The sequence below is a fragment of the Vespa crabro genome, chromosome 5, assembly GCF_910589235.1.
Source record: "Vespa crabro chromosome 5, iyVesCrab1.2, whole genome shotgun sequence".
NCBI classification, from domain to species: domain Eukaryota; kingdom Metazoa; phylum Arthropoda; class Insecta; order Hymenoptera; family Vespidae; genus Vespa; species Vespa crabro.
In genome coordinates this window covers 4,442,763-4,463,328 of record NC_060959.1, presented here as the reverse complement: position 1 = coordinate 4,463,328, position 20,566 = coordinate 4,442,763, and the positions used below count along the sequence as shown (strand labels likewise).

Below are 20,566 nucleotides of genomic sequence, written 5' to 3'. Positions count from 1 at the left end.
TTTTGTTTCGGCGATGAGCGTGCCGTATTTTCGTTGTAACTTTCCAGCTTCGTTTTTCTCTTTTTTCTTTTTTTTATTTCTTCATTTTTTCTTTTTTTTCTTTTTTTTTTTTGGAGATATCTTCGCATTTTCTCACGAAAATGAATAGTAGAGAATGATAATAGTATGAAAGAATGCAGCCAAGAAATAAAGTCAGTCATGCTTATTTCCTTTTCAATTTTCTGATAAAACGATGAAAAAAGCAAAGACATTCGATGAATTTTACTTTATCTCAATTTCGATATTCTCTCTTTATATATATTTCTCTCACTCTCTCTGTCTCTGTCTATCTATCTGTCCATCTATCTCTCTTTTTTTTCTTCTTCTTTTTTTTCTTTTTTCTTTCTTTCTCCACGATATATCTTTCTACTTCTATCGACCGTCGTAAAATGTCGATACTTCGCTTGGACCGACATATTTCTTGAGAATGTAAACCCTCTTTGTTAACTCGCATACTTAATACGCCATTCTATGATTTGTCGAGAAATAAAATTATATAAAAAAGAAAACGATAAAGCGATATAGAAATATTTCTTTATGGATATTTACTTATATTCACTTAACGATCTCTCTCTCTCTCTCTCTCTCTCTCTCTCTCTATATATATATATATATATATATATATATATATATATATATATATCATTTAATAGTAATAATAATCCAATGTTAAATATCGTATTCGATTCTATTCATTTTCATCACAGATTGCCGCTGTAATAGGCAATCTTCGTCGTTGCATCGTATGCAAGGCTAAGATGCATTAGGAATACTGTAGAGTTTCTCACACGGGAACGTGCACGATAGAGAGAGAGAGAGAAAGAGAGAGTGTCAACGCGAACTTTGCCTCGAAGTCTCGCTAAGTCAATTATGCGCTAAGTATAACCGTATAAAATCACGGTTACCATCGTAATTACATGGAGATCCGAGTGGCAAGACTATAAGCGAATATAGCGTAATATAGCACGACGAGTGGGTATTTTGTTGATAAGAAGAAGAAAAAAAAAAAGAAAAAAGAGAAAGAAAAAAATCGATAGATAGCGATAACATGCACGATGGACAATAAAAAAAAGAGTAAAAAAACGGGACGAAAGAGAGGAAACAGAAGGGGGGAAAAAGGGGAAAAAAATCAAATCATTTCCTGTAATAATATTTAATCGGATATGTGTAGGTGTGATCATTCGTTTTTTCGTTTTTTTTTTGTCGTTTTTCCAAAAGACGGTATCGTCAAAATGCATGCACACCTATACAAACATATACACACACATACCTGTACATTTACCTATAGAGATTCCTATATATATACAGAACAAGAAAGATAGAGAGAGAGAGAGAGAGAGAGAGAGAGAGAGAGAAAATATCAGAGTAGTTTTGCAAACGTAAAACACAGCGTATATTCGTGCCGAGTAAAAAAGAGAGTATTCACTCGTTCGTATCTCTGAGCAGACGAGAAGTAATTCCATAAGTGAGAGTACCCTCATAGGTTAATTATGCGTTTCGTAAAACGGTCTAGACTACCGTTTTACCTTCCTTGACATGCATATGAGCCTAACGTTTTTTCTACGGCTAACATTTTTTCATAAATGAGAAATAGAAAGAGGGGGAGAGAGGGAGAGGAAAAAAAGAGGGGTTATTTTTCTCATTAAAACGATTCAGACCTTTTTTCCATTTTAATTGCAAAACGAATAATATCTTTAAAAATATACGAGATTTCACTCTCTCTCTCTCTCTCTCTCTCTCTCTTTCTCTCTCTCTCTCTCTCTCTCTCTCTTTCAAAATCATTAAACGTATGAGAAATGCTTTATCAATCAGATTTAGACGAATTATTTTTTCATTATTTCGACGATAAAAATGATATAATTTTTATCGCAGGGACTCTGAATAGATTCACATATGAGAAAGAGAGAGAGAGAGAGAGAGAGAGAAAAGAGAAAACGTGACAAGACATCACTGTCATAATTTCAAGATATGTATCTTTGATTTTATTTTTCTCTCTTCTTTTCTCTCTCTCTTTCTCTCTCTCTCTCTCTCTCTCTCTCTCTCTCTTTCTATCTCTCTCTCTTTATCTATTTCTATTTCTGACTCTTTCTCTCTTTTAAATAAAAATCCATGCGTCGAATTAATTCAACGGAAACGCTATGTCATCGTCAAATATGCAAATCTTTCTAGCGAACCACATATATCAAACGAAACTATGATATATATATATATATATATATAGGTGCAATAAAAAAAAAAATGAAAAACTAAAACAAAAAAGTAGAGAAAAAAGAACGTAACAGTCACTCGGACTATAAATCATTTCAATACGTTTCAATGCGAGTGTTAACAATATAATACGATACAAATCGAACATTTTATTTCATTGTTAGATCCTTTTTATTTTTTTTTTTCTTTTTTTCTATCTTTTTTAATTCCATCGTACAACGTCGGCATCAATCATTTTTCGTACGGATTATTAATAGAGACACAAAAGGAATACAATTCTTTATAATTTTATTATAAATATCGGTATGCTTTAAATAACCTTATACATAGATTTTTTACATAGATTTTTTGACCATAGAATTATGCGAACTATTTATCCATGATAGTAATATGTTCTTTATGATAGCGTGATAACACTATCTATTTGCGTTGATCAGTATTATTATTAATTAATATGTAAGTATATAAATATTTTGTCAAATAAATGATCGATGTATCTATACGTGAATATTTTGATCGGTATTATATAATTAAGTGTCAGAATTGCATAACTTGTGTATTATGTATTATTATTTTATTATAAATATCTACCGATCAGATTTATATAAAATAATGATCAAATGTTTAAAAATACTGACTCAATAAATAGCAACCATAAAATAATACATGTTCAATATACGAGGTCAAGGGATGGGGATTCTTCTTTGATGAGGAGATATGAATGTGTGTGTGTATGTATGTATGTGTATGTATGTGTGTGTACAAAGCGATTACTATAGCAATTCTTGATATTAGAACCTTGATTGAGTCTTAACAATGACCGTGTTATTTGCTGTTGAATCTTTGATTTATCATTTTTGAAATATTCATTGTAATTCATCAGTGAATAATTTCCAAATGCTTTAATCGATTATAAAAGAATTTCAATCGTTTAAATTCCATCGAACTACTTTCCATAACTTCAAATTTAAATTGAAAAGATTTAATTTTCTTTAATGGAAGTTTAAAAGCTAATGATATAGAGTATGACAATAAAATATTATAATAATGAAATAAAAACGATTAAAAATACATATCCGAAAGAATTTTGTCGACGTTTGCTATTTTACTTGAAAATTATTATTAAACTCATGTTTAAAAGTAATTTTTCGGAATTTATTACTTAAGATTAATGATTAAAGAAATTACTAGAATCCAAAACGATCGTGATAATTGAAAGTATTGTAATATATTGGACGACGGGATCATTTACAAATAATTTTCAAAGATATCGTATTAATATCCATTTTGATTTTATTCAATCGAAATCTATTAAAGCATTTAATTTTCCAATTCGTTAGACATTATCAGCTTCTTCGAGGGTATCGCTTTTATCCTTTGTACTTCTATTATATTGATCAAACGTTTTACGGTGTAACACTTGATAGCAGGAAACTACAAACGATATCTTCCTCTTCGATCTTCTTATTTCCTTCCGTAATCGTATCTTTGCTTCTTATTAAGAAAAAGAAAGAAGAAAAGAGAATAAGAGGAAGAGAGAGAGAGAGAGAGTGAGAGAGTGAGAGAAAGATAAAGGCAGCATTATTTTTTTGTTTGAAAAAGAATATAAAAAGATTTGCATCATTCGAGAATGCCATCGAATTCCTTAGACTTTGATGGAAAAGAAAACGAATGATAAAAAAACAAAAAGGAGATAATTGCCTCGTTGAATATTCAACGATGATGTAAAGTATATCATATTAATATTAATGTTTCAAAATAATTATGAATTTTTAACGTAAACGTTTAATTTTTATTCTTTTTTTCCAATAATATTATATATATATTTAATTGGATATATTATATATTATATCCAATTAAATATACGTTATTCTATATTATAAACTTTATAGATATTTTTTATTTGTTATTAAATCAAGCAAATTGATACTAATATAATAACTATAATTGATACTATATTATCTTAATTGATAATAAATTATGTAATATCATTGTATATAAATACACATTGCTCTTCCACGTTTTCCAAAAATATAGAAATAAAAGATTAAATTTAGTCAGAAGGATATATAGAAAAAAGAAGGAAACAAGAAAAAAAGAAAAAAAGAAAATTAATCAATAGCATCACAAAATTTTAATATAAAAAAATTTGATTAGATGATATTGTGAATGACGTTAAATATGTTCCTAAAATAATATTCAATGCGAACGAATCGGGAAAATAAACGAGTATATAGTATAAAGAAAACATGGAGTACATAGAAAAACACAAAAAAAAAAAATAAAAAGAAATATTAAAACAAACATAAATCTTAATGCATTATCTTGCATAAGTATAAAAAATATATTATAATTAATCTATATATCGAAACAAAAGAATGCATTATGAAAAATTGACGAATATATATTAGTGAAAACTTTTCACGAAATTTTTTTTATTATATAATATTTAAGTGGTAGAAACTTGAGACCATTCGAAGAAGAAGGATGTTTATATACATAGATGACGTTTTGTGTACACATACACACGCGCGCACATGCATTTATATCTCCAACAACATGGAATTGTGAACCCTCCTTGAAAAATAAGTCAAAGGTTCAAAGGGTAAAATGGGCTAAGAGAAATTCGAGTACGTATGATATCGAACGTTTCATTTAGCTTTTTTTTCCATTCAATGAAAACACGAGAGCACTTAGGATCGTTCATGTATTTTGAAAATGTCGCATGTTCATTCACATGGGGATAAAATCATTGAATAATCAGAGAAAAAGGAGAAAACAATATTTATTACTTATAATAATACAATGTTTAATTTATAATTTGTAGTATAAAATTTCATTAAAATGAAAATTATAATGATCTAATCGTTCTATTATCATCGTTACAATATTTATTAGTTTTAATTAAACTAGATTATAATATACTATACTCTATATATAATATAATATAGTATACTATATTATACTAATATATAATATACATATAGTATATTACTATACACTATAGTATACTCTTACATACTACAATATTATACTAATATATTGTCATATCATTAGTATAGTATAAGTATGTATTTATTGTCAGTATAATGTGTGTGTATATTTACGCACATACATACATACAAAATAATAATATATAATAATAATAATATAATAAAGAAGTTAGAGTAATATAATTTTTGTTTAAAAATTTATATAAAAAAAAAAAATAGATCATATGTTATTACTTTTTCACTATACATGCATACTAAAGATATATTTTGTGTTTTTTATTTTTTTATTATTTCCTTTTATTTTCTTCTTTTTAAGGGTTGGTCAAACTGGGCGTCCACTGCGTGTTGGGCAAGAAAGTGGCGATCAAGATCATCAACCGCGAAAAATTGTCGGAGTCCGTGTTGATGAAAGTTGAACGCGAGATTGCCATTATGAAGCTGATAGATCATCCCCATGTTCTCGGCCTTTCGGACGTTTACGAGAATAAGAAATATCTGTGAGTAAATGACTTTTCTTTCTGTTTTTCTTTTCTTTTTTTACAAAGCTTATAATTTAATAATCTTCAATCGATTTGTTTTATTTTGTCAAGTCGAGACATTTTAATTCAAGAGAGACGAAAAAACGATCGAACGATTAATTCAATTTGATACAGTTCGTTGACCTCCTTACGTCTATCTTTTTGTATGTTTTTTTTGTCCTTTTTTATTTTTATTTTCTTCATTCTTTTCTCTATGTACGATAGATACCTCGTTCTGGAACACGTCTCAGGTGGAGAGCTCTTCGATTATCTGGTTAAGAAGGGCAGATTAACGCCGAAAGAGGCCAGAAGATTTTTTCGACAAATCATTTCCGCATTAGACTTTTGCCATAGCCATAGCATATGGTAAGTTAAGCCATGTTTTTATTTTTTTATTTTTTCATACGATAATATTGCAACATACAGATATGATCGATACAAATGTGACTGAGATATAAGCTAAAATGAAAATTATTTTTCCACGAAAAGTCCGTTATATTTTTCATATTATAAAAAAAATATCGAAATTCCATTATACCTATGAAAACTTCTTGATTTTTATGTCCGTTGAACGAAGATTTTAAAACAGATTTCGAAAAAAAAAAAAAAACAAATTCGATATATCATAAATTTCTCATATTCTCTTCAATGTGAAGAAAAATATTTATCACAAAAGTTTTTCTCGATACAAATGATCGAAATCTTATGGCATTGTTCTCATTAACGACGTTCGATTGTTATTCGTTCGATTTGTTATTATTTAATAATTCTGAAATGTAAAATAATACAAATAAAAAAACCTTATTAGATATCTATACCTATGGATATCCGTAAAACGTAAATACAATTTACAAACCGTCTTTCTCCATCCCCCTATACCTCATCTTCTTCTTCTTCTTCTTTCGATGAGGCCTGCTAGGGACCACGTGCCAATTTCAATTCTTCACACTTAGCTGTTTTCTCTTCCGTTCCCTCCAATATTCCTTCATCTTTTCACTATGCTGTTTCTTTCTGTCCTCAGACCACTTCGCACCAGGTTTCTTCTTCAATCTTCTTTAGAATCCTTCCATGCTTAATACCCTCTTTCTAAAAATCTCTCTGTCTATAGTTTCTTCTTCACTTATATTATTTCTTTTTAGATCTTTTTTTACCTCTTGAATCTAGCTAGTTGTTGCCTTTTTCTCCCAAAGGTACATGAGTATCCTTTTTGTTAATCTGGAATTATCCATTCTGTAAATATGGCCAAAAAATTACAGTCTTCTTTTCCTTATCGTTTCTGTTATGCCTTCTATGTTCCTGTATATTTCATCATTAGATCTTAATTTCCATACTTCTGTTGTTTTCACTGGACCTAAAATTTTCCTCATGATTCTCCTTTCTAGTACTTCTAGTTTATCTAATCTATAATTTAGTATCAAGTATTCACTCGCGTATAAGCATTCCGGTTTCACTATTGTAGTATAGTGCCTTATTTTAAGATTTTTAGATAAACACTTTTTGTTATAAAAATTCTTAGTGACACCACACGCCCTTTCCATTTTGTGTACCCTTTCTTCTACTGCAGATTTTTCTAAACCATTTTCTTGAATTATTTCTCCCAGGTATTTAAATTTCTTTACTTTTTCCACTGGACCAATATTAGTAGTCAAAAATTTTTGAGCGTTCTTGATGTTTGTAATAAATTTAGTTTTTTTCTACGGAGATTTTCAAACCTGCTTTGTTGGCTATTTCTTCCAAGAGATTGATTTGTGTTGTTGCACTTTTTAGGTTGTCTGACACTATAGCAAAATCGTCTACGAATGCTAGGCAACTTATTTCAATGCCTTTGTTTTTTCTCCCCAAAGTTACTGGCGAAATGTTATGTTCTTTTAGCTTTACATTCCAAATTCTGACAATTTTTTCTAGAACACAGTTGAACAGAAGAGGTGATAAACCATCACCTTGCCTTACACCTGTATTTATCTCAATAGGTTTGGATATCTCATACATAAATTTTACTTTTGAAATTGTGTCAGTAAGTGTTTCATGTATTAAATTTGCCAATTTATTTTTAACTCCAAATTCACGTATTGTTTTATTTATGGTTTTTCTATAAACCGAGTCAAATGCCTTTTTAAAATCTATAAAAATTACAACTATGTCCTTTGAATTCAGTATCCTATGGCAAATTATGGATTTTAAGTTAAAATCCATATTCCCCCTATACCTCATATTATAATAACATTTTATTAAGAAATCTATTTAAAGTAGATACGTAATATTCTTACGTCAGGCACAAAGACTAACTGACACGATTGTCGTCTATATGAGTCTACTATATGAATTCTACGAATTGGGTTAAGGATTCGTTCTTAGTGTTTAGCGGGGACAGAGAAGGGAGGGAGAGGTAGAGGAAAGAAGTGGGAGTTAGGAGATGGAAGGAATTGTAAAAGGAAGCAAAACAAAGGGCAGACGATGAGGGTGAAGTTCGAAAAGGCCTAGTTGGCAAGGAGTATCGGGAAAACTGGAGTTGAATCGAATAAATTTTCTCTTCGCGATGGTAGACCTAATTTATAAACGAGAGGTAGGAGAAGAAGGAGGAGAAAGAGGAGGAAAAGGAGGAGACACCTTCGTAAGATTAGTTCACTCGATCGAGAATATAATGGGGCGTAGAATACCTCAGATAAACTTTGAGCTAAATTAAAACATTACGTGATTTCATGAATTTTTGTTTTTTTTTTTTTTTTATAACGCAAATGCGTTTTCAAACCTATCGGATTATTATTTCCGAGGGTACGAAGAATATTACAGTATTTTGTTTGGAGTCAAAATTATTCATTCTATATTATAAATGACAATAGCTGTTCAAAGTGCCTGCTGGGATGTATAGCGCATCCCAAAGTGCACAACTTCGAAATTACTTTGAGGTATGCCCAAACAACTAGGATTATAAATACATATATAAAATTATATCAATCGTTTGTTGAATTTAACACAAGGCTAAATCTAAGGTGGCCATCGTTCTTTTATTTTTTTCAGTCATAGAGATTTAAAGCCTGAAAATTTGTTATTGGATGAGAAGAACAATATTAAGATAGCGGATTTTGGGATGGCGTCGTTGCAGCCAGCGGGTTCAATGTTGGAAACAAGCTGTGGCTCGCCCCATTATGCCTGTCCGGAAGTGATCAGAGTTAGTTTCTTAATATGATCGTATGATAATATATTCTCATTTTGACAAACTATTCTGTCGTAATAAAACAAAAACAACAACAACAATAAGAACAATAAGAAAAATAAAAAAGAAAAACAAAAAAAACAATGAAAAATAATGAAAACAATGAAAAACTCATTCTTTCATTCATTACAGGGAGAAAAATACGATGGTAGAAAAGCAGACGTATGGTCATGCGGTGTTATACTTTATGCACTTTTAGTTGGAGCTTTACCCTTCGACGACGATAATCTAAGAAAATTATTAGAGAAAGTTAAACGCGGAGTGTTTTACATACCACACTTCGTACCACCGGAATGCCAGAATCTACTTCGAGGAATGATAGAGGTTGATCCGGACAAAAGATTAACGGTAAGCTACTTACACAATGGCAAATCGAATTTCTCTCTTCCCTTCGCATTCCCCTCCCCTCTTCCCTCCTTCATCTCACCTATTCCATTTACCGTAACATACGATCGTGTTCCTAATACTTTATTTTTTCTATTTTCTTTTTCTTTTTTTTTTTTTTGCTACATTCTCTAGTTTTTTTTCTGTTTTGTTTTAATTTACCAATCGTTCAAATTAAGCACAAGAAATATAATAATGTAGAATATACTCCACGTACATACATCGTAGATATAAAATAAATATCTGCATCCTATGTGAAAGTGTACATAATATAAAATATGTATTGCATAAAATAAAATAATAAAATAAATATACGTATCCTACGTATACTAAATGTATAAAAAAAGAAATATATATATATATATATACATCCCCAAGTGTATTATAAATATAAAAATAAATATATATTATACGTATACTATGTATGTTATAATAAATTTATAATCATGTATAGTACGGATATAATACATATTTATAAGTATGTAACGTCTCATCCCTTTTTGTTCTTTTTGATTTTATATCTTCTTTTTAAATTAATCTTTTTAATCTTTTAATCTTTTAATTTAATTTTTTAATTTAATATTTTGAATATTTTTATAATATTCAAATAATATCGCGCATAACGATATTATTTTTCAGCTTGCCGAAATAAACAGACACCTGTGGGTAACGGCGGCGGGGAAAGGAGAATTAGAATTGGAATTATCGATGATGGACGTGGTGCAGACGCACGTTCTTCCGTCCGTTGATGCCATCGATCCTGACGTCTTGCAAGCGATCGCTAGTTTGGGATGTTTCAAAGAACGCGATAAATTAATTCAAGAACTTCTTAGCCCGAAGTAAGAGATTTTCGAAAGGAATTATAAAAGATTAATATAGAGAAGTATAACAAATAGATTATTATACGTTCAATCAATATTATTTTATTAATCGTAAGTATTTCTTAAAACAAACAGTCAGTATTTATGAGCATAATTTCAATAGAATGTTTGAAAAGCGAGCATTAACTTTAACAACAAAAAAAAAAAAAATATGAGAAATGACCATATACTCGCTAATAATATTCTAATTTTAAAAACTTATCCTCTTCATATTCGTACGATCGATTAGCATAATATATCGAATCGAATTATTGATAGATTTATTTAGTCAATCTCTCGATAACAAATTCGATCGAATTTCGAATATTTTTTCCCGGACATGTCTTTCCTTTATATATTTATTTTTTTGTTTTCTTTTCTTTTCCTTCTCTTATCGCGATATCAATAATTATATGATTGTTTTTTTCTTTTTTTCCTCCTTTTTTTTCTAGTCATAACACGGAGAAAGTGATATACTTTCTCTTGCTCGAAAGAAAACGAAGGAGGCCAGCATGCGAGGACGAGCTCGAGGTAATGAGAGGTGGTGTAAGAGGATCTGGGGGACAATTGGAAGCCGATCCACCAAGAAAACGAGTGGATACGTGTCGTGTTAACGGCAGTACCGCGTTAAATCTTGGACAAATTAGTCATGGTTCACCTTTGACACCAAGAAGACAGTCAAGGTAAAATTAAACAATTTTTAAAGAATTATTGGCTTTGAAAAAAAAAATGAGAAATGACTATATCCTCGTTAATAATATTTTGATTTTAAAAACTTATCCTCTTCATATTCGTGTATATTAGATTAAACAGCTCCTCCTGTAATTATTTCAAAATCAATTTTTCAATTGAGGACAAGTTAAAAGCATTGACACTTTTAAAAATATTATATTATATTTTCTATTACCATTTTACTACCATTCTTTGTCTTTTTTGTCTTTTATATATATATGAATATTTGGATCAGTAAATAATGAAGTATCAAAGTTGCGTCATTATATATTAGATATTAATATTTTATTATAAATATTGATCAGATTTATTTAAAAATATCGAAAGGAAAAGAATATATTGAAAGTAACGGAATAAATAACAGCCAAATTAAAGATGATTTTACATATTCTTTTTCTATATCTTTCTTATTTTTTTTCTCTTTCTCTCTATTTTCTTCTACTTTCTTGTTTCCTTTATTCGTGCTTTCATTCACGATGACAAGGCATATTTCTTTGTAACGAAGAAAAATAACAATGTTAATGACGGCGAACGTCTTATCACAACTCTGACCTAGATCTTGGTTCTATCACTTTTCGATCACGGTACAGTGAACATTTGGCTTTAAGGAAACTCGAACAATTATTATATTTTGTTATAATTCTACAGCTCTTTCTTTCAGCGATATCTTTCTTCTTTCTTTCTTTCCTTTTTTATTTGTTTTATTTTCTTTTTTTTTCTTTTTTTTTCTATTATTAATTATTCGTTTTTTTGTATTCAATGAAATATCACAATATCAAACGAATTGTCGATAGCAAAAAAGTATGCATTGGCTGTGATTTTTTTGAACAAAAAAAAGAAAAATAATTACATTTTGCTAAAATTTCAATTCTTTTGTCTTTTTTATTCCTTTTTTTTTGCATTCAATGAAATATCATTATTTCAAATGAATTTTCGATTACAAAAAAGTGAGTATCAGCTATGACGAGAAGTAATTACATTTCCTCTCTCCAATTTATTGCCTTTTTTTTCTTCGTTCATTTTTTTTTTTTTTTATATTGAACGCACATAATTTCAATAGAATATTTAACGGAAGAAAAAACGAGCATTAAGTTTTGAATAAATAATGAGAAATAATTATCTCCTCGCTAATAACATTTTGACTTGAAAAACTTATCCTCATCGTGCATACATTCATCGTACATTAAATGCTTCTCGTGTAATATTATTTCAAAATCAATTATTTTTGATCATGAACAAGCGAAGAACATTGATACTTTAAAAACAAAATAAAAAAAAATTATACATTACAAACGCATGGAAAATATATTATATAAAACGGAAAAAGAAAGAAATAAAATATGATCGTCTATATGCCTGATCGCTATAATTTTTTTTTTTCTTTTCTTTTCTCGTTGCAATCAATTTCTTTTTGTTCGTATTTTCTTTTCCTTCTTCTTTCCCAAAAGCTAATCGATTTTAGAAAAATTTTTTTCTTACCGAACCACGCTTACTAACTATAATGGACATTACCGTAATTATCAGGAAGGAAAACGTAAAAGCTTACGGACATCAGACCGACGTTTAATCGCTCGAAGCGAAAAAGCAAACGTACACGACCTTAGCTTTACGCTGCAATATCGCGTGACTTTGTTGTTACGCCTTTGGACGTGTCGCGTGCTCGATATCACACGCGTTTCCCGTTTCTTTCTTTTCTTCTTTTTTTTTCTTTCTCTTTCTTCCTTCCTTTTGTTTATCTCTCTTTCTCTCTCTCTCTCTCTCCCTCTCTCTCTTTTTCTTTTACTTTTCTTTTTTCATTGTTTTCTTTATTTTCCTTTTCGTATCCTCGCACGTTCAGCAAACCATGTAAGTTTTATACGGACGATTAGCACGAACACACATATCCACGAGCTTCTTTTAATGACTTATTATTCATTCCCTTTTTACTTCCCTTATATGTTATAATATCGAATCTCATGATCATGTAAACTTGATTTAACGATAAGATATGACCCAATTGATCATGTAAAAACAATTTAAGAAGTTATATATTTATTTTCTTTTTTTTTTCTTCTCTTTCTTTTCAAGGTACCACCACGTATCATTACTTGTTATAATAATTATTAACATAAATGATCAATCGATTTAATACTTAGATAATTTCAATAATTACACTGTTATATACTTATATATGAACGATTAAATAATCTAAATCATATACAGATATCTATATTTAAATATCATTTCGATTTATTATATTTTTCTTTTTTTATCATTAATAATTATATTCATTAGATTTATCGTAATTATTTATTCATGTTAATAATTACAAACAAGAGAAAAAAAGGGGAAAAAAAGGAAAGTAAAAAAAAAGAAACCAGGGAAAATCTTTTACCTTAAAAGGTCATTTTATTTCATCGAAATATAATTACACATATCTATCTTCTCGTAGACATCGATGTTGTTATAAATAACAGGGATATTTTAAAAGGTCATATAAATAAGATTAACGACGCATTTACCATTTCAGTGCGAGGCATCACCCACGACGTTCACCCAGTACCGGATGTCATACGCACGCATCTCACTCGCACGCATCGACACCTGGTGGTTCACCGTTACACGTACCGAACGTGCCAGGTCTTCTAAGTCCGCATAGATCGGTGCCAACCTCTCACATAAGTCAAACGGGTAGTCCTCATCGACTTTCGACTGTAACCACTACTGGTGGAAATGGTACTCCTCCGAGTCAAGGGGTGCCAACTCCAACGCCAGCCCTGGCCAACGTAGGGATCGAATTGAACGATGTTCAACCCGGTGAGTCCCTTTCTCTCTCTCTCTCTCTCTCTATTTTTATATCTCTGTTTTGCTGTAGAAATCCAATTTGCTTTTACTAAGCTCATTTGCCTATACTCTCTGTGTGTAATATACATTAAAATTCTTAACAAGTTTTCTTACACGATGAAAACCTTCTTCTTGTTCTTCTTCTTCTTCTTCCTATTCTTATTCCTTTTAAGCTATTTTTGTATAAACGATCCGAGGCAAAGAACAAAGAAGAAAATAAAGGATAAAAAAATGAAAAAAAAAAAAACAAGAAATAAATAAAAAAAGAAGAGATAAAGTAAATATGGCATAGCCGTTCCATCCAGAATATCCATCAAACAATCTTAGAAAAGGAATACAAAGTGACTTTGAACGATATCATGAATAAATCGGAGTATATGTTATGAATTTCGATCGATCGATCATTCCTCCGAGCATCTATTTTGCAATTTTATAACACAGATAACATAAACTTTACCAATATAAGGGTAAGTTTTCACTAGGATCGATTAATCGAAAACTAGACGTAGTACGTATTCCTCTTGATAGACGATATAAAAAAGTATCATCAGGCAAAGGCAAATATATTGCTTTGGCAGCGACGACGCAAACGAGTTTCTATAATCGAATTGATATCTGCGCCAGACATCGCTTTAACCGAAACCATGTGTGTGAAAGAGAAAGATAGAATGAGAAAAAGAGATAGTGAGTGAGGAGAGAGAGAGAGAGAGAGAGAGAGCGATCCTTCTCATCTTTGCCCATTCAAGTCTTATTTTGAAATTCATCTAATCGATAATAACTCGCTAAATGGCTAATTCTCCGAGCCAGACGATCAAATGCAATAACGATATATATGTCTGCGTGTGCATGTAGATATATATATATAGATATGTAGATATATATATATATATATATATATATATATATATATATCTGTAGGTGTATATATATCCTTCTCTCTCCCGAGATCCTCTCTCTCTCTTTCTCTCTCTCTCTCTCTCTCTCTCTCTCTCTCTCTCTCTCTCTCTCTCTCTTTCTCTTTCTCTCTCTTCACTTTGGTAGCCTTCATCGAGAAACCGTCAATCGCAGTAACATTTCATGTGTCACTTCAAGTCCTTCCGAAAATGTAATTTTCCTGACTTTCCGTTTCCTGTTCTCGTATATCGTATAGAAAGCACGGTAATTATATATATAAATATAGAAAACTATTAATTATTAAGATATATTCAATAATTAATTTTCAATATAATTTGCTTAAAATATTTAATTAATTAAAATAGAAAAAAAATGCAGTTCCGTTCGATAAGAAAAATTAAAAATCACTAAACTTCAGATTTAATTGATAGGTCGATTATTTTATATTTCATACTCTTGAAATATTCGTGCACATAAAATCATGAAACTTTTTTTAATATCAATCCGTATATACAAAAGGATTAATCTTAAAAGCATTGTCATATTCAAATCACTTAACTAATAACGTTTTAAAATACAAGTATCATCAATTATTGCCATTCCATATTTATTCCTATCACATACACACATAGGTATAATTTAAAATTCTAAAAGCTGTTTAGTAAGTATAATACCAAAGTGATTCCGATAATACTCTATAAAGAACATTAGTCGTTCCTCATAGCCGACTAATCTCACAGACTAAGGCTATTGAATTACGTCAGAGTTCCCTGTGTTTATCGTCTCGAGATCGCGTGTCAATGTTTAAATGGATCCTACCGCGATGACGACATCAATTACGATAATGTTTCTGAAAAATAATATATATATATTGAAATGTATATATAACGATATATAGGTATATACATACGTATATAAACTTCGTAACGTGAAATTATTTATTTTAATAATATAACAAATCAATAAATAAATAAATATATATATATATATATATATATATATATATATATATATAAACATTATATTAATACTTTTTTTTAATTCGAAACATATTTTTTATACCGTAAAAATTTTCAATTCGCAATTTGAAAATATTTAATTATTTTCTATATGAATATACTATAATGAATTTAATTGATGCATCTTTTGTCAAATAAAAACATTTATCAAAATGACAAATGAATTTTTATTTATAAATAATCATTAATAGAACATGTATATTTTTTACTTATTTGTTATAATTATATTAATTTTCTTCTTTTTCTTTTATTTTTTTTTTTGCGTATTATAAATTTATTTTTAGAAAAGAAAGAAAAAAAGAAAGAAAAAAGAAAAAGTACGAAACGAACACATTTAATTATAACACATTTATCGAGCTTAACGAACGGTAACGAGTTTCACCAGTGGGATTGAGGGAGGAGATAAATGGAATCAAAGATTATGTAAAAACGATCTTAGCTGGGAAAGGGATAAAATTATAGAGAAAGAAAAATCGTCGTCGTTGGACAATGATACTGCGAAATGCTTCAACTCGACGAATCGCGGCCATCCGAAGTGTTTGCACGGAGTCCGAACAAAGTCCGTGCCGAGGGCATTAGTACCCTCGTCGTCGTCTGAGTACCATGCTTTATCTTTTTGAGCGGGGTGGAGACGCTTTAAAATATGCAGGTGACCTCTGTGAAGCGTGGATTCTCTCTAACGAGAGAATACTGCACGAGAAATCGTCGTTAAAGAGATGTATAGCGAACAGTATAAGAAAAAGAAGAAGAAGAAGATATATATATATATATATATATATATATATATATATATATATATATATATATATATATATATATATATATATATATATATATATATATATATATATATATATATATATATATATATATAATACGATGAAACTGTCAACGTTAAAGAAAAAAATTATCCTCGTAAAAGTTGAATATATTCTTTGATATTATTTGCTCGCATCGACAGAATTTACGATCTATGTAAACCATTTCTACGAGCAAAATTTTTTCACATACAAAACTATACAACGAATTATTTATACGTAAAAATAAAAAAATATTGCGACGTAAATGGGAATTTCTTAAATTTTTAACAAAGTAAAGAAAGAAAATTTATATTTTTTGTTATGATATAGAATGTCATAGATCGATTTATAATCGAGTAATTAAAAAAGTAATAGGTAGTATCAAAGTCGCATACATATATTCATATATGTATACATATATATTTTTTAATGGTTCCATATTATCACGAAGGTATAGTCAGATGGGTCAACTTTGTAATTACCGACACAATTAATAATAATGAACTGGGAAGAACATTTCGAACGAGTCAGTGATAGTATCGTCGAAAAAAAGAAAAGAAAGAAAATATAGAATTCGTTTACATATTTTTCATTTTTTTTTATTCATGTCAAAACTTTCCTCTTGTTTTTATACGTTATTATGAATCGTACATCAACGAAAGAATATTAAAAATATTTGAAATCGTTAGATTAATCTGTTAATCGAAAAAGAAAAAGATAAATTATCTAGACTCATTTTTCGGATTAGTTTCGTAATAATAAAAAGAAAGAAAAAAAAAATAAAAAAAAATAAAAAGAAAAAAGAAAAATAAGAAACAAATTGTTCATTCTTCTTTTCACTTCTGTTGAAAATAAAATTAATTTACCCTGAAGTTATTTATATCTTTCGGTCCGCGTAAAATTTCATTTTGAATCGATCAAAATAAATTTGATATCGACGTGTATATCCGCGCGTACGACCCTTAAAAATCTCCCATCCAGTTTAACAGATTAGTGGAGGAAGGGCGTGGGAGGGGGAGGAAGGAAATAAAATACAAAAAATAGGAATTCCCTTGCGTTCCAATAGGTATACGATATATCGAGGTGGCACAAAACGCATCGATGAAATTCAGTTCGTTTTACAGTGGTCGCAGTCGGTGTTACACCGCCAGGCTCGCCACACACTGGCGCAGGTTCCGGCGCTTACCATTGGAGATCTCGATTGACCACATTGAAGAATTCCTTCCTGGGTAGCCCCAGATTCCATCGTCGTAAATTACTCACCAGTACGGAAGAGGTAAGAAATTTACGAATTTGCAGAACGTTTCTCGTTTATCGATTCCAATTCGATTCTATCCTTTTGAATTCCATCGACACAAAATTGCATTCGAATTTTTATCTTTCTTTTCTAAGGTACATCTAACACCGGAATCATCCCCGGAATTAACAAAAAGATCATGGTTTGGTAGTTTAATGACGACCGAAAAAGACGAAACATTTACAGTTCTCGTTAAAGGAAAACAATTGGCCAGCGTGAAAGCCGATTTAATTCACGCTTTTTTGTCGGTAAGCATAATATATATATATATAATTATTATACATACATGTTATAATTCAATCGTACACTTAATATTATCTCGTCAAATTTTCATCTGTTAAATTTTATTGTTATCACATATATATATATATATATATATATATATATATATATATATATATATATCGATTTACAGATAGCCGAACTATCGCACAGTGTGATTTCGCCGATGTCGTTCAGAGTAGAATATAAAAAGGGTAGCACGGCACCGGCCATGTTTCAAAGGCAGGTCCGATTTCAAGTTGACATAAGTAGTATTACGAAGCAGTCTAACGAGCCATTATTCGCCATTACTTTTACGTTATTAAGTGGTAAATATTAAATATCTTACTTGTTTTTTCCCTTATATTATTGATCTTCATCACTCGATTATGACCACCTCACGTATTTTCTTCTCTCTTTTTATTCCTTCTTTCTTTTTTCCAAATGCAAACGAACAATAACGTTTCTTCGAATCTCTCTCTCTCTCTCTCTCTCTCTCTCTCTCTCTCTCTCTCTCTCTATCTATCTATCTCATATATATCCTTGTCACGAGTTTATACCGAATAAAAGATGCGGCTAAGCGAATGACAAAACCGAAGGTACAAAGCCCTTTCAAAGTCTGACTGTAGGCACCGTAAACCGAAAAAGAGAAAGAAAGATGGAAAGATAAAGATAGGAATAGTGATAGAGAGAGAGAGAGAGAGAGAGAGAGAAAGAGAGAGGTGGTTTGGCGTTTGGCATTTGGCAGCCATCCAAGCGCAACTAGATCGATGTTACCTTGGCACGTACGCCTTCTCCATACCGCGTTAAATCTTATCTATGTATATTTTACGGACGAAAGAACTAAGGAAGGTATACGTTACCTCACATCTTACTTTCTATACCTTTGTTAACGTTTGGAAACACTGATTCGATGATGTCTTCGAGATTCAAGAGAAAAACAAAGAGACGAAAAAAAAAGAAAGAAAGAAAGAAAGAAAGAAAAAGAAGAAACAAAAATGCGACTGCACCCCTTTTCCCTCCTTTTCTAACAATTTTATTAAAAATTTACGATTATTTAAACAATTTCTATATATTACGTTTCTCTTCCATTAGGAAATATTCGAAGATTTAGGAGGGTCTGCGAGCACATACAATCGCAAGTATGTTCTAGAAATGTCGGTTTGAATTTAACTGGCCAGAGCAGAGCAGCACCACCGAGTCCAAGAGCATCTAGAAAGTTTGCCACGGAAATGAGCGAAAGTTCCAGCTGCGGAAGTGACACCAGCGAAAGGCTATTCCTCAGTCCTCATCCCGCTACCAGACAGGTAGTCTGTTTCAACAAGGTAGTGCACCATTATCATCATCCTTTCGCCATTTATATTTGTCTTTTCTCTCTCTATTTTTTTTCTTTTTTTTTCTTTTTTCTCATTGTTTCCCATCGGAGTATTTTTTCTATTTCTTTTTTTTTCTTTTCTTTTTTTTTCGTCCTCTTACTTGTCTCAACAAACTTTAAACGAACTCGGAAAGTCTACGTTAATGAAATGACAATAGCTACGTTAATTAGATCAGTATAGTATCTAATTGCAATTAATTCTCTCATAGGAAGAGATAGTAAATGGAAAAAAAAAAGAAAGAAAAAAGAATTAAAAAAAGTAGCTCTTACGCGTCAGTTTTAGGCACGACTCGGTAATCTCTTCTCAGTAATAACGATTTTCGATTTTAGTACCGGATAAAAAGCGAGCCGAAAATGAAAGCTAAAGCCCGAAGAGTGGTCTCGATGTGCTCTTGATTCACGTAAAAATCTTTTTATCGTTTTTTCGTCGATCAAGCAAAAAATTATTACTATTATTAAAAAAGAACAAAAAAAGTATAAAGAAAAAATAAAATTAAATAAAATCATCATTTCCCATATTAGTCGCTTAGATTGCTCGATAATCATCACGTAGTGAATTCTTTTTTAAATCTCTCACTAATCGCTTAAATCGTAGAAAATATTTTAGATTATATAGATAGCACCCAACCCGCCCCACCCCCTACGTTATAGAGAAGTTCCCTTTGATTAGTCTTAGTTTGAACGAAATAATAATTTTATCGTTTATATATACGTATATAAGATAAAATATTATTATGGCAAAGTGTAATTAATTGTTAATTTTTCTTTTTTCCCCTTCTCTCTCTATCTCTTTCTCTCTCTCTCTCTCTCTCTCTCTCTCTCTCTTTCTCTTTCTCTCTCTCTCTCTATCTCTATCTTTATCTCACTCTCACTCTTGCTATCTGTCGACGATCAGATCGACTCGGATATGGAATCGGACACATCAGTGTTCGATGTGAAGTCACCTACACGCGAAAATGGCCGAAGAAGTTCGACGTCGACCAACAATAACAATCCTTTACCTGGCGACTCAACACCGACACCAGGTAGTCCACCTAAAGCGGTTCGAAGTAATTCCGAAAGTCAAAACACACCGGAAAAAAAGTGCGTTACGACAATGAGCGGCAACAACATAGCGTGATACTATCAGAACTTACGTTTTGAATTCCA

At 30.5% G+C, this 20,566-nt stretch overlaps 1 protein-coding gene across 8 annotated transcripts in view; it reads left to right on the top strand.

The window, feature by feature from the left end:
• The window catches only part of LOC124424525 (serine/threonine-protein kinase BRSK2), a 50,087-nt gene that overhangs the window by 13,031 nt on the left and 16,490 nt on the right, over positions 1 to 20,566 (top strand). For 3 of the 8 annotated variants that reach the window (XM_046963719.1, XM_046963715.1, XM_046963718.1), the window contains exons 2-12: positions 5,557 to 5,737; positions 5,984 to 6,124; positions 8,777 to 8,927; positions 9,105 to 9,320; positions 9,996 to 10,195; positions 10,669 to 10,899; positions 13,458 to 13,744; positions 17,609 to 17,760; positions 17,877 to 18,029; positions 18,197 to 18,371; positions 19,138 to 19,367. In XM_046963719.1, the coding sequence (XP_046819675.1) occupies positions 5,557 to 5,737; positions 5,984 to 6,124; positions 8,777 to 8,927; positions 9,105 to 9,320; positions 9,996 to 10,195; positions 10,669 to 10,899; positions 13,458 to 13,744; positions 17,609 to 17,760; positions 17,877 to 18,029; positions 18,197 to 18,371; positions 19,138 to 19,367 (2,117 nt within the window). Of the gene's footprint in view, positions 1 to 5,556; positions 5,738 to 5,983; positions 6,125 to 8,776; positions 8,928 to 9,104; positions 9,321 to 9,995; positions 10,196 to 10,668; positions 10,900 to 13,457; positions 13,745 to 17,608; positions 17,761 to 17,876; positions 18,030 to 18,196; positions 18,372 to 19,137; positions 19,368 to 19,747; positions 19,819 to 20,312 lie in introns of all 8 variants that reach the window. The other 5 variants (XM_046963717.1, XM_046963720.1, XM_046963713.1 and 2 more) reach the window with 4 other exon arrangements.